The sequence below is a fragment of the Salvelinus fontinalis genome, chromosome 23 (assembly GCF_029448725.1).
Source record: "Salvelinus fontinalis isolate EN_2023a chromosome 23, ASM2944872v1, whole genome shotgun sequence".
Taxonomy (NCBI): domain Eukaryota; kingdom Metazoa; phylum Chordata; class Actinopteri; order Salmoniformes; family Salmonidae; genus Salvelinus; species Salvelinus fontinalis.
In genome coordinates this window covers 12,880,376-12,894,601 of record NC_074687.1, presented here as the reverse complement: position 1 = coordinate 12,894,601, position 14,226 = coordinate 12,880,376, and the positions used below count along the sequence as shown (strand labels likewise).

At 42.1% G+C, this 14,226-nt stretch overlaps 2 protein-coding genes across 19 annotated transcripts in view; one reads left to right on the top strand and one right to left on the bottom strand.

Moving 5' to 3' along the window:
• Positions 1–14,226, bottom strand: part of LOC129820868 (peripheral plasma membrane protein CASK-like) — a 237,314-nt gene that overhangs the window by 100,628 nt on the left and 122,460 nt on the right. The window lies entirely within an intron of this gene.
• On the top strand, positions 2,655–4,935 carry LOC129820876 (probable G-protein coupled receptor 34). The gene is given in 3 exon segments (XM_055877944.1): positions 2,655–3,665; positions 3,810–4,029; positions 4,032–4,935. Coding segments are annotated over 3 exon segments (975 nt in total). The 5' UTR covers positions 2,655–3,152; the 3' UTR covers positions 4,274–4,935.

The window sequence follows — 14,226 nt, the reverse complement described above, 5'->3', positions numbered from 1 at the left end:
TAAAATAAAATAATGCCACAGAATTCTAAGCAAATATTGTCTGCTAAATTAACTAGCGTAGCCCACAGCCATATGGCATAGTCCGATCAGGGCCTAACATAAGGACAACTCAGAATTGGTTATTCTGTTCCTGAGAAATAGGCTACATCAAATCAAACTTTATTTGTCACATGCGTCGAACATAACAAGTGTAGTCCTTACAGTGAAATACTTACTTACAAGCCCTTAACCAACAATGCAGTTCAAGAAAGAGTTAAGAAAATATTTACAGAATAAACAAAAGTAAAAAATAATAAAAAGTAACACAATAAAATAACAATAAAGAGGCTATATACAGGGGGGAACCGGTACCGAGTCAATGTGCGGGGGTACAGATTAGTTGAAGTAATTTGTACATGTAGGTAGGGGTAAAGTGACTACGCATAGATAATAAAAAGCGAGTAGCAACAGTGTAAAAACAAATGGGGGGGTGTCAATAGACTGGGTGGCCATTTGATTAATTGTTCAGCAGTCTTATGGCTTGGGGGTAGAAGCTGTTAAGGAGCCTTTTGGTCCTAGACTTGGCGCTCCAGTACCGCTTGCCGTGTGGTAGCAGAGAGAGCAGTCTATGACTTGGGTAACTGGAGTCTATGACAATTTTTTGGTCTTTCCTCTGACAAATTCTTCATATCATGTTTCTTTAGACCTGTCTAAAATAACGATTGTGTAGGCTATATTAAATAGATTTTTTTTACTTTTTAAAATGTAGAAGTTCTAAAGGTCCACATCAGTGGCTTGTAAGCTACGTGTGGTAGCTAGGAGATGCAAAATGTGTTTATGTTCATTAACGGTCAATTAGCGTAAGTCCGCTACAGCCCTAGCCATTAGCCCTAGACCGCCACAGCCCTAGCCATTAGCCCTAGACCACTACAGCCCTAGTCATTAGCCCTAGACCGCCACAGCCCTAGTCATTAGCCCTAGACCACTACAGCCCTAGCCATTAGCCCTAGAACGCCACAGCCCTAGCCATTAGCCCTAGACCACTACAGCCCTAGCCATTAGCCCGAGACCACTACAGCCCTAGCCATTAGCCCTAGACCGCCACAGCCCTAGCCATTAGCCCTAGACCACTACAGCCCTAGCCATTAGCCCTAGACCGCCACAACCCTAGCCATTAGCCCTAGACCGCCACAGAACGCCACAGCCCTAGCCATTAGCCCTAGACCACTACAGCCCTAGCCATTAGCCCTAGACCACTACAGCCCTAGCCATTAGCCCTAGACAGCCATTAAAACATCATTAAAGAAACCTATACATCGAAGACAGTGCTGCTTTCACTACCAGCTGTTTGAAGACTCGCTCCAATGAAGCACCCACACATACGTTTCAATCTGTTAACAAGAGTTGCATATGACAGTCTTGTAATATTCTCAAACTCATGTCTTATTTTCAACACAGACACAAAGTAACTTTTGTCTCTATTTAGTATTCAATTTTTGTGTTTTTCTCAAAATGGTGGGTTGGACCAAGGGTTAGGTTACGGCTAGTTCTCCTGGGTGGTAGATTAAAACTGGGCTGATGCTTGAACCATAGTGGCTACTAAAACATTGTTTCAATAACCTAGAAGGTCTCAATGAAATTACAAAGGCTGTAGGTGGAACACAGCACAAAAACGATCTGCAATCGCGGTTATATATAACTAATATGCATACTTCAGGTATGCTGTATAATTAGTGTATATTGGCGGTCTGTGCTGTTGGTGGTTGCTCTAGCATGTGTAATCAACAGTGGGCTGGGACCTACGCATCTCCCCCTCATCAGATTCTGCACTTGAACGTTTCACAGCTTTCGAGACTAGAGCACAGCTGAAGGCTGTTAATAGCTAGAGGCAAAGCAGAGGAGAGGAAAGAGAGGGTGGGAGAACAGCAGATACTGTGGGTTCTAAAGAAGAGAACCTAAAGAACTGGGACCTTCGACTACAGCCATCTATTTGGAACAGCTCCAATTTTCTAAGAAAGAGGGAGAAAAAGCTAGAGCAAAACAGACTGGATTAAGAAAATAAAAGACAGACTGGATTAAGAAAATAAAGTTGAATTATTAATCTCTGAGAGAGAGAAAGAGATATTTTGCCACAAAGCACATTCACAAAGAGAGAAGAGAAACAACATTTCAAATGGACCCAATTCACACGGTCAGTACTGTGTGTATTGAATGAAAAGCTGTTGCCAGATTTAAAGGGTAAGGCAAAATCACCTTCTTTACGTGCTGTGAGAGATTGTGTTGTGAATTATTGTGTTGCCATTCTTATTTCAAACCAAACCCATTGTTTCTTTGATTACGTCAATTCCAAATGACATTCTCAAAGTGTAAAGAGCAAGTTCTTTCCTTTTACTGGATAGAGCCCAAAGTAATGGAACTACACTGCTACAAAATACCAACCACAATATTTTCCAACCATTTCAAGGTTTAACTGGCGGGTCTATGAAGTATTTTGCAAGGGGATAAAGTTTTGTTGAATTAAAGACATACTCCGTATTTTTTAAACCTCCCGCTTTGGGCTGGATGTGTCAATGTGTAGTTGATACATGCATAATCTATGAGCATAATTACTGTTTTACCTCAATTAGCCACTTGAGAATTCAAGTAAAAATCTATGTTATTCCCCTCGTCCCCTCGTCCACCCCTTGTTTTCTTATAGGCCCGGTAGTGTAGTCAGTAGTGGTCAGTCAGCTGGGCAGTGTGTGCTCAGTGCCTGAGTGATGTATAATGAATGATTAGTGGATTAGGTGCTGATCTGGACCTAAATCGCCCAGTTTGGCCTCCTGCCATCAAAACAGACCAGCACTAATGAGAGCAAAGAACTTTCCCAAGAGATCTATCTGGAAGAACCAAGAAACACATTCACTTAATCCTAAATCGAGTTACAACAACACACAACTGCTTCCCACTCGCCTAGCCAAAAACCCCAGTCAGGCTGACTTTTGTTTGATTTAAGGAGGTAGACAATGTTTCTGGCTGAAACTTTATTTTTCTTCACTTTGTCCTGCAGGACTGAGAACTGAAGAGTGAAACCGACATCATGATGAACATCTTCCAACGTCATTGCCTTTCCCCTTTCCAACTCCTCCCACCCACTCGTCACCACGGAGAAAACCTTCACGACCCTCTTACCCATGATCCCTGACCCCAGGGAACACTGTCACCTTGACGACAGCTCCCTCCGGATCCCTCTAGCTGTCCTTTACTCAGTCCTCTTCGTCTTGGGCCTGACCGGCAACATCCTGGCTCTCTGGGTCTTTCTATATGTCCACTCCAAAAATAACTCTGTCAGAGTGTTCCTCATCAACGTAGCTTTAGCCGACCTGCTACTGGTCATCTGTCTTCCATTCAGAGTGCTCTACCACAGTAAAGCAAACCGTTGGGACCTGGGCCCCACCCTCTGTAAGGTAGTGGGGAACCTCTTCTATATGAACATGTACATCAGTATCACCTTATTAGGGTTGATCAGTGTGGATCGCTATCTGAAGATCCAGCGTCACGCCGGGGGCCAGTACCGCCTCAAGGCCACCAGATGGAGCTCTGCCATCTGTGGGACGATCTGGGCCCTGGCCCTTGCCTCCGTCATATCCATGATTCTCCTCTCAGAGGGCAACGAGGAGTCTGATCAAGTGGGTTTAATTTTTCATGTTTAAAAAATCTAATCCTTATTTTTCAAGTTGAACTTTGTTGATATTCTTTATTTCAGTAGGTCCCAGATTTTGAACAATTACACTAATAATTATTTTATTTTCGACGAATCCCCCAGGTGTTTCCAGTATAAACAGCGTTAGCGTGCGAAGGGGAAGGCCTACTTCAACCTCTTCCTGGTTGCCACGTTCTGGCTGGTGTTCGTCTGCCTTGTGGTGTCTTATGGGAAAATCGGCCTCAAGCTGCTGAGGTTGTCGAGAGAGAAACCGGACTTCCCCAACGCACCCCGCTACACCCGCACCGCCAGGAAGACGTTCTTCGTCCTCTTCCTGTTTACTGTCTGCTTCGTCCCTTATCACATGGTCCTTATCACAAAGCCAATGAAGTGGTGTTGCTACTCTCCGCCCTCAACAGTTACTTGGACCCTGTGATGTACTTCCTGTTATCGGCATCTGTGAGGAAAGAGACCCTCCGATTGATCAATAACGTGTGCCAACTGAGAGACCCGGAGTCCAGTGTGGATAGAGGGAGGAGCCTCGGGGAGCAGCCAACTATTAGTTTCATCAGTAATCCGAGGAGTAAAATAACTGTCCAGCCCTGCCTTTAAGTGACAGAATTGTTTTTAGAGATTAAAAGGTTGGGAAACTATATTAACATAAATGTTCATACTATTTTTGTATAGTAAATACTGCAACATTGGTCCACAGTGAAAACCAAAGCATCGATTTGTCATAAATACTTAATTTTTTTTTTTAAATGTGATTTTTTTTACAGTAAATGCATTTACAATAAAGAAAGACTTGTTACATCAGAGAATGAGAATAGTTGACTACAACAAGTAGTACAACAAGTCATATACAGTCAATGAACTAAGTAGACCAGACAAAGCTACTATTGCATTGGTGCCTATGGGAAAGCCAACCCTTAAGAAGAACGGAACTGGGACCATTTTTTCCAATGTTTTTTAGTCATCTTTATAATCCACCATCTTTGGGAGCACCACACCAAGTTGGTGGCAGACGGATTGATTAAAGAGAAAACAATACCTTAAAATGATATGTCATTCTTGTGCAATTTATATATATAGTCTACATGAAGGTTTTTCTTTCATTTTTTTAAGCCATTATCAACTAGATTCAGCCACGGGAATATTTTTATTTTTTTCTTGACAGGAGGGTCGGTGGGCCGGAACATATTTAACAATCATTTGTAGACTGCAAATTGAATGCTTGGGAATACTTGGGAAAATATTTCCAAAATTAAAATCAACTGGAGATGATTTCCTGGTGTCTTTACAGTCTTTTCTGCAAAAAATGAAAATACATTTTTGTTTTTACTTGTGGTGTCAAATAAAACCACCAGAGGGGTCAAATTTGGGAAAACCCTGTTTCAGGCTATCTGGCATTAGTGCGTAAGACTACATTTTAGGGCATAACTGTACACCTGTGCCAAATAGCCTTCACGCCAATCGCAAAATACTTTTGGGAGAGATGCACGGCAGCAAAAACGTCTGAGTTTACTTCAATAAGAGAAAAGCTGCGAAATGGAGAGTTGAAAATAAAGAGAAGAGAGGGCCGGAAAAGTAATGTTTGGGAAAGATTTGGTGAAGTGGTAAAAGAGAATGATAGCAGTGCCGCCATGTTATGGTGATGATTGTAAGGCGCTATATGAATTCGACAGTCACCAAATGGGGACATCAAATAGGCTCGTGGCATGTCAAGGGAACTGTAGCCTACTGTTCAGATGGGTTCAATTGAAACTGAAATCTGGGCACTGACTGTAGGTCTATAACCTCTCACATAGCAATAATATTATATATATATACAGAACCAGTCAAAAGTTTGGACACACTTACTCATTTAAGGGTTTGTCTTTTTCTTTCTTTCTTTATTTTTACTGTGAAATAACACATATGGAATCATGTAGTAACCAAAGAAGTGTTAAAGAAATCAAAATAGATTTTAGCCACCCTTTGCTTTGATGACAGCTTTGCACACTCTTGGCATTCTCTCAACCAGCTTAATGAGGTAGTCACATGGAATGCATTTCAATTAACAGGTGTGCCTTGTTAAAAGTTAATTTGTGGAATTTCTTTCCTTCTTAATGCATTTGAGCCAATCAGTTGTGTTGTGACAAGGTAGGGGTGGTAAACAGAAGATAGCCCTATTTGGTAAAAGACCAAGTCCATATTATGGCAAGAACAGCTCAAATAAGCAAAGAGAAACGACACTCCATCATTAATTTAAGACATGAAGGTCAGCTAATACGGTACATTTCCAGAACTTTGAACGTTTTTTCAAGTGCAGTCGCAAAAACCATCAAGCGCTATGGTGAAACTGGCTCTCATGAGGATCATCACAGGAATGGAAGACTCAGAGTTACCACTACTTTAGAGAATAAGTTCATTAGAGTTACCAGCCTCAGATTGCAGCCCAAATAAATGCTTTACAGAGTTCAAGTAACAGACACATCAACTGTTCAGAGGACACTGCATGAATCAGGCCTTCATGGTTGAATTGCTGAAAGGAAACCACTACTAAAGGACACCAATGAGAAGAAGAGACTTGCTTGGGCCAAGAAACACAAGCAATGGACATTAGACTGGTCGAAATCTGTCCTTTGGTCTGATGAGTCCAAATTTGAGATTTTTGGTTCCAACCGCCGTGTCTTGTGAGACGTAGAGTAGGTGAACAGATGATCTCTGCATGTGTGGTTCCCACCGTGAAGCACGGAGGAGGAGGTGTGATGGTGTGGGGGTGCTTTGCTGGTGACACAGTCTGTGATTTATTTACAATTCAAGGCACACTTAACCACCATGGCTACCACAGTATTCTGTAGCGATACGCCAATCCATCTGGTTTGCGCTTCGTGGAGCTATCATTTGTTTTCAATAGGACAATGACTCAACACACCTCCAGGCTGTGTAAGGGCTTTTTGACCGAGAAGGAGAGTGATGGAGTGCTGCATCAGATGACTTGGCCTCCACAATCAGCTGACCTCAACCCAATTGAGAGGGTTTGGGATGAGTTGGCCCGCAGAGTGAAGGAACAGCAGCCAACAAGCAGCCAACAACTCCTGGAGAATTTTTCATTTGATATACACCAAATGTAGCCTAATTTGGAATGTGGACTTGGGAACTGGAGTGGAGAAATATAATTTCTTTCTTTCAGCATCTTGAAAAAACACATGTGCAGTTAGATATCATCTGTTGCAGTGCCCTAGACCACTGCCCCACCCGGGAGGCTACACTGTAGTGCACTGTACACTGTACTGCATGATTGTAGCTAACCGGTTTACTAATGCGTTAGTTTTAGTAGCTACGCTGACTATGACGTGACAACGATGTAGGCTGTGTGTAGCAGTTATAGCGGTCATGATATGAAGGTTTGGCTTGGACAGCTGAAGTCCACAAGCGAAAGGAAAAGGAGGAGAGCACATAGATAGTTGCGAGAATAAATTATATGGTATATACAACGAGCAGGGTGATAATACTGTTTTTATATGGCTGCTATGAAAGTGAACTGGGTTTGTGTGTGATCAAGGGTGTATTCTTTCCGCCGATTCTGTTGAAAAACATTTCTTAAACGGAAGCAAATGGAGATAAAAATTCCAGAATTTCTCCAATAGAAATTCAAATTTTGCAACGGTTGGACAATTTGTAACTTTATTTAACTAGGCAAGTCAGTTACGAACAAATGATTATTTACAATGACTGTCTACTGGAGAACAGTGAGTTAACTGCCTTGTTCAGGGGCAGAACAACAGATTTGATCCAGCAACCTTTTGGTTGCTAGCCCAACACTCTAACCACTAGGCTACCTGCCGCCCCAAACATGTGTCAGAAGTGGGACGACGATTATTCTCTAGATCAGCTAGATTTAGGCAAGAGCGGTATTGAATGTGTCACTGTCTGTCACCTTGATTCCTCAAAATTCTCGACGTTGTAGCGACCTCATGATGGATATCGGGAAAATTTGAGTACCATGTAGTAGCCTAAATCTATCGCTGTTACATTGAACTGGGTGAATGGAATATGAATGACAGTCATCCAATATGCTGTAATAGAAATAAGGCTCATACATTTTTAAAAGTATTTCCCCATCTTAGACGGCACCGACCGCCACTGAGCTACATGTACAGTATCTATAGACAGGTTGACTAGCAAATAGCCTACCAAATTATAAGCAGAAACATAAATCCTGCACCCCATGCCTCAAAATCTTTCCGCCATCTCTGACTGTAGCCTACAGCACATGTTCTATATTAGTGGGTTAGGGTCGGCTGTGGGCCTCAGATTTTCACTTTATCACATAGAGTCGGGCGGTTGAGGATGGGTTATTTGCAATTGCTCTTGGGTGCGGGTGAAAAAACAGCTGCCCCGCGCACCACTACTAGCCAGAATTGGCAATATATAGACCCTGAAACTGAATTAGTGTAATAACTTAACAAATATTCAATGTCAATAAGTTTGTTTAGTGTCTCTTGCACAATGGTAGACCTGGTTAATGTGAGTTTTGCTGAATAGTCAGAAGTGTAGACCTGGTTTATCAGAGAATTGAGACATAGCCACAGGTGTGAACCTGGTTCCTATGGGTATTTGGGCTGAGATACTGTATGCAGGTGTAGATCTGGCTTGGGACTCAGTCAAAGGTGTAGACCTGAGGGGTATCCTACAAAGCAAGCTAGATCTATTCAGGGTTAGCTTCAGTTAGCTTCACATTCCAGCACAGCTCTTCACATTACTTATCGGTAATGCCAACTTTGGTGTTCTTATCAATCCACACCAATATCGATCAAATCATTTTAGTAAGTCATACAAAAGTGGTACTGTGCGTGAAGTTTAAAATGCATTCTGTCATTACTAAATGTTTAAGGACATCAATCAACCGAGCCACGGCCTGTTCACCCCGCTATCATCCAGAAGGCGAGGTCAGTTCAGGTGTATCAAAGGGGGGTTGCTGCCCTAAATACTTTAGAGGCTATACACAAAGAATCTCTACATTTTCAGAGTATCATCAGGTAGCCTGATTTCAGATGTGTCCATGTAAACAGGATTATTAGGGAAATCGTTCTTCTTGCAAAGCATGTAAACGTTTTAATCTAACTATTTTATTAATCTGACTATCCACAATAATCGCATTATTGTGTGCATGTAACCACACTCACTGTACAGTGTGTTCTCATCGGTCACAATTGCTCCCCCATCCTCTCCCCATCTTCCTCCTCCTCCCCTCACCTTCCTCCTCACTTTCTCTCTCTCCTCTTCCAGACAGTGTTGGCTATACCATGACCTCTTTTACACACACGTCAAGCCCTGGCTCTACCTGCTCTGTTGCTCCTGGGTTTCCTAGGCAACGGCCTGACCATGCGTAACTGCTGGAGGTCGGGGCGGACACCAACCATCATCCTGACCCTTAACATGGTGACCACTGACCTCTTGCTGTGCACCAGCTTCCTGTTCCAGGGGATGTATTACCTGAGGGGTCAGATCTGGTCCGGAGAGGACAGGGAGTGTCAGGTCACCACGCTAACCATGGTAACAGTCTTCTACATCAACCTCTACTGTAACATAATGTTTCTTCTCTGGAACAGTGTGACCACAAAACGGCTTCAAACGTAAAACTGTCCGGTTGATTTAGAATTTTTTATTTTTAAATTAACCATTCAATTTTGCTCTCAAATCTTTCTCTGCTTATAGGTATAGCCTCACCCTGCCCTCCTTACGCCCCTCACCAGGCCCAGAAGCTGTTGGGTACTCTGTCTCGTCACCCGGGTAACCGTGGCAACGGTGGTGAGTGCCAGTGTGGTACTTCAGATCAGAGGAGGAAAAGGGGGAGCAAGACGAGACGGCTGCTTTGACCTGGTGGAGAATCACCACAGAGAAGGGTTCCATAACCAGCACTGCCTTGGAGTGGGGCTGTTTTTCCTGATTCTAACCTTTATTGTGGTCAGCTACGGGGGGACTAATTCTGCATCTGAAGAGGGTCAGGGGGCCTGGCACAACCACACACACTAGTGAAGGAGGGGTAATGGAGGGGACGGGGTTGAGTGTGGGGGTGGAAGAGGGGTGTGGGGTGAGTTTAGGGGAGAGGGAGGACATGGGGGAGAACAAATGGGGTGTAAACCTGGGGGGGTGTTCAGGAGCAGGAGAGAGGCAGGGGGCGTGGCGTCATAGTCTGAGGGTACGTAGGAAGATCTTAGCTGTGGTTGTGTTTGTGGCGTGCTTCTTGCCATACCATATCCAGCGTGCAGTGACCATACTCTCACCACACGGGGGCGAATGTGAGAAGGGGAGAACAAGATGAAAGGTGAATAACGCAACCATAACCATAGCAGCGCTGAGCTGTGTTTTACATCCCTGCCCTGCTGCCGAGGACGACAGTAAGACGCACGTACGCAGACAGACAGACAGACAGACAGACAGACAGACAGACAGACAGACAGACAGACAGACAGACACTCCTGTGGGCAACTGTAAGAGGCTGTGGACCACAACTTCTCCCTCTGCTCTCTCAGTACTGCCTCTCCCTGTCACATCACACAAACCCCATTTGAATGTAACCCTGATCATCTATCAATAAATCTATTTTAAACTCAACAACAATAGACGTTTCTCAGCAGATGTCATTGGGTGACCATTCAGCCTGTGAGACGACATGTTTCCCTTTAGTCTTCCTGTGATCACATCTCACCAGGACATCTGAAAATAACTCACATTGTGAACGAACCCACATCGCATGTATGCAAACATAGACACACACACACACACACACATACACTCTCTTGCGTTCTGTTCTCTTTCTCACACACTTCCCCTACTAAAAGCTGAGAGGACAAACAGGATATTTGATGCTCCACATACACCTTTCATACCAACATACAATTAACTACCTCATAAACAGACATCATTGATCTCTGTACTGTAAGTATTAATATTTGTGAAAACATAGATTTCTTTAAAAAACAACTGTTAGTGTGAAAATGGCTGTGGGTTTAACAGAAAGCAGGAAATGGCTTTTTGAGAAAATGGTCACAGTTTTCTACACTAGCATTTTAGTTAAGAGTTTTACTGAGGTTGGACGCTTTGTTGCTGTTTTAAGTTTAACAAAAGAAAGGACAAACAATCATGAACACTTCAAATTATAGTGCTTTTGGTCATTTATAATATGTACAACAGTTGATTTATACGTTTTGATACTGCTGACATGATACGAGGACCATTGCTGAATTAGTATACAGTAATTACAGAAAACATTTATGAAAACACACAATGTGAATAGATTTACTGTCACGTTCCTGACCTATTTATGTTAGTTTGTTATGTGTGTTAGTTGGTCAGGACGTGAGGTTGGGTGGGCATTCTATGTTTTCTGTTTCTGTGTTGGTTTTGGGTTGCCTGGTATGGCTCTTAATTAGAGGCAGGTGTTTGGTGTTCCTCTAATTAAGAGTCATATTTAGGTAGGCGTTGTCACAGTGTTCGTTGTGGGTGATTGTCTTCCGTGTTTGTGTATGTCGTTGCACCACACGGGACTGTTTTCGGTTTGTTTTGTTCATCGTTGTTTTTGTGTAGCCTGTTTTCTCTATTCGTGCGTTCTTCTTGTTTCATGTAAGTTCGTCGTCTAGGTCTGTCTACACCGTTTGTTGTTTTGTTAGTTTTTCCAAGTTCGTGTTTTTTCGTTAATAAATATGTGTTCAAACTCCACTGCGCCTTGGTTCGATAAATACTCCTCCTTTTCGACTGAAGAGAGGGAGGACCACCGTTACATTTACAAATGAAACAAATAAGCATGTTATGGTTTTGTTTGGTTTCTTGGTGACCAGAACAACACAATACCATTGTTGTCAATATTCCATCAGTAGGAAATAGAAACTGTTCAGACGGGAACTTGCTTCAATGTAAATAATGTCTACTGACTGCTCATCCGTAATGCGCTCTTTACTAACAGCTATTATCTTAGTGATACACGAACTGGTACCTTGTTTATAGCCATATTTCTTATCTAGCTCCTATGCTACATTTTTATGCAATTGCACAAAGCTGACACTTGCTAGATTTACATTCAGTTACTGTATTGCATTTCCATGTTCAGTGTCTGATTACAACACGGGGGCATTACAACACGGGGGCATTACCGCACGGGGAGGGCGTAGATTGAAAGATGAACTGAGTTCCGTCATCGTCGTGGTAAATATGAAAGTTAGATTCCAATCGCCATATATAATCCAAAGAAGAAAAAGCCTGGAAGGAGGAGAGATGACGAGAAACGATTGGGTTGACCGTTTTGTGTGTGGATTAATTGTCGGAGTAGAGAACCTTGTGCATTTCAGGTAAAATAACAACTCAACGTTTATATCACAGAACAAATTAGCTGCAAGCTAGCTAGCTAAATTGCCATTAATGTTTAACGCTTTTCGACCTGTCCGCAAATGAATATAATTGGTTCAGAGTTTGTTTGATATTTTAACCTGCGTGTCGTGATCACGTTTGGTGTGAGAGGACAAAATTAATTTGTGCATGATAGCACACGTGCGCGGCCGGTATGGGTACGGTGTTAGAGTTTGTAAAAAAATTGTATACGACACTTTAAATGCCCAAATGTCATACTCGTTTCGGCTTCTCATGTAGTATGAATTAATTGTAAACTTTTAGGGAATTTCACACCCAAAATGCATTCAAACTGGATAAAAGGAGGTCTTCGAGATTTGATTTAAAAAAACGAATGGAAGACGGCAAAGCGGACGAGCAAAGAGTCCTGCAGTATTCAAATGTAAGTCATTTTTTGTTGTTGTCCTCAAAATGATCACAACTATTTAAACGCATATCTTTGAAAACTGATCGTTATTTGCAGCCTGCCGTGCCTTTACTTTAGCTAAATACTGTAGCTTACATTAGCCACGTGCTTTAGTAGGACTTTAAGTTAGTTGGATACCCGATAAGCATGCAGTTGTTGAGCGACAAGATTAATTAACTTGTTATGGATAGGGGGCAGCATTTTCACGTTTGGATGAAAAGCGTGCCCAGAGTAAACTGCCTGCTACTCAGGCCCAGATGCTAGGATATGCATATTATTAGTAGATTTGAATAGAAAACACTCTGAAGTTTCTAAAACTTTTTGAATGATGTCTGTGAGTATAACAGAACTCATATGGCAGGCAAAAACCTGAGAAAAAATCCAACCAGGAAGTGGGAAATCTGAGGTTGGTCGTTTTTCAACTCATTCCCTATTGAAGATACAGTGGGATATGGGTCATGTTGCACTTCCTAAGGCTTCCACTAGATGTCAACAGTCTTTAGAACCTTGTCTGATGCTTCTACTGTGAAGTGGGGCCGAATGAGACGGGATGGAGTAAGGTCTCTCCCAGAGTGCCATGAGCTGAACATGCGCGTTCACGTGAGAGCGAGCTCTGTTCCATTGCTTTTCTGAAGACAAAGGAATTCTCCAGTTGGAACATTATTGAAGATTTATGTTAAAAACATCCCAAAGATTGATTCTATACTTCGTTTGACATGTTTCTATGGACTGCAATATGACTTTTCGTCTGAACCTTTGCCTGGACCTGCTCGCGCGTTGTGAGTTTAGCTTGTGTACTGAACGCGCAAACAACAAGGAGGAATTTGGACATAAATTATGGACTTTATAGAACAAATCAAACATTTATTGTGGAACTGGGATTCCTGGGAGTGCATTCTGACGAAGATCATCAACGGTAAGTTAATATTTATAATGCTATTTCTGACTTATGTTGACTCCAACATGGCGGATATCTTCTTGGGTTGTGTTGGTCTCTGAGCGCCGTACTTGCATGGTTTGCTTTTTCCATAAAGTTTTTTTTAAATCTGACACAGCGTTTGCATTAAGGAGAAGTATATCTTTAAATATGTGAATAACACTTGTATCTTTTATTAATGTTTATTATGAGTATATTCTGTGATTTGATGTGGCTCTGTGCAAATTCACGGGATGTTTTGGAGGCAAAGCCAAATGTAAACTGTTACAGTGCCTTTACCCCATTACTTTCCCCACATTTTTGTGTTACAAAGTGGGATTAAAATGGTTTTAATTGTCATTATTTTTTGGTTTTTGGATATAAATATGAACTTGATCGAACAAAACATACATGTATTGTGTAACATGTTGTCCCGGGAGTGTCATCTGATGAAGAATATCAAAGGTTAGTGATGAATTCTATCAATATTTCTGCTCTTTGTGACTCCTCTCTTTGGTTGGAAAATCGCTGTATGCTTTCTGTGACTAGTTGCTGACCTAACATAATGATATGTTCTCCTTTCGGCGAAAAGCTTTTTTGAAATCGCACACTGTGGTTGGATTAATGAGAATTTTATCTTTAAAATGGTGTCTAATACTTGTATGTTTGAGAAAATTGAATTATGAGAATTCTGTTGATTGAATATGGTGCCCTGCAATTTCATTGGCTGTTGGTGAGGCGTTCCGGAACCCCAGTTCCAGAAGCTAGCGGAACCCCAGTCCTAGACAGGTTAACCTAGCTAACCAGTTATATATTCAAAGCCGTAGAAATAGCATACTGCATACTTTTTAC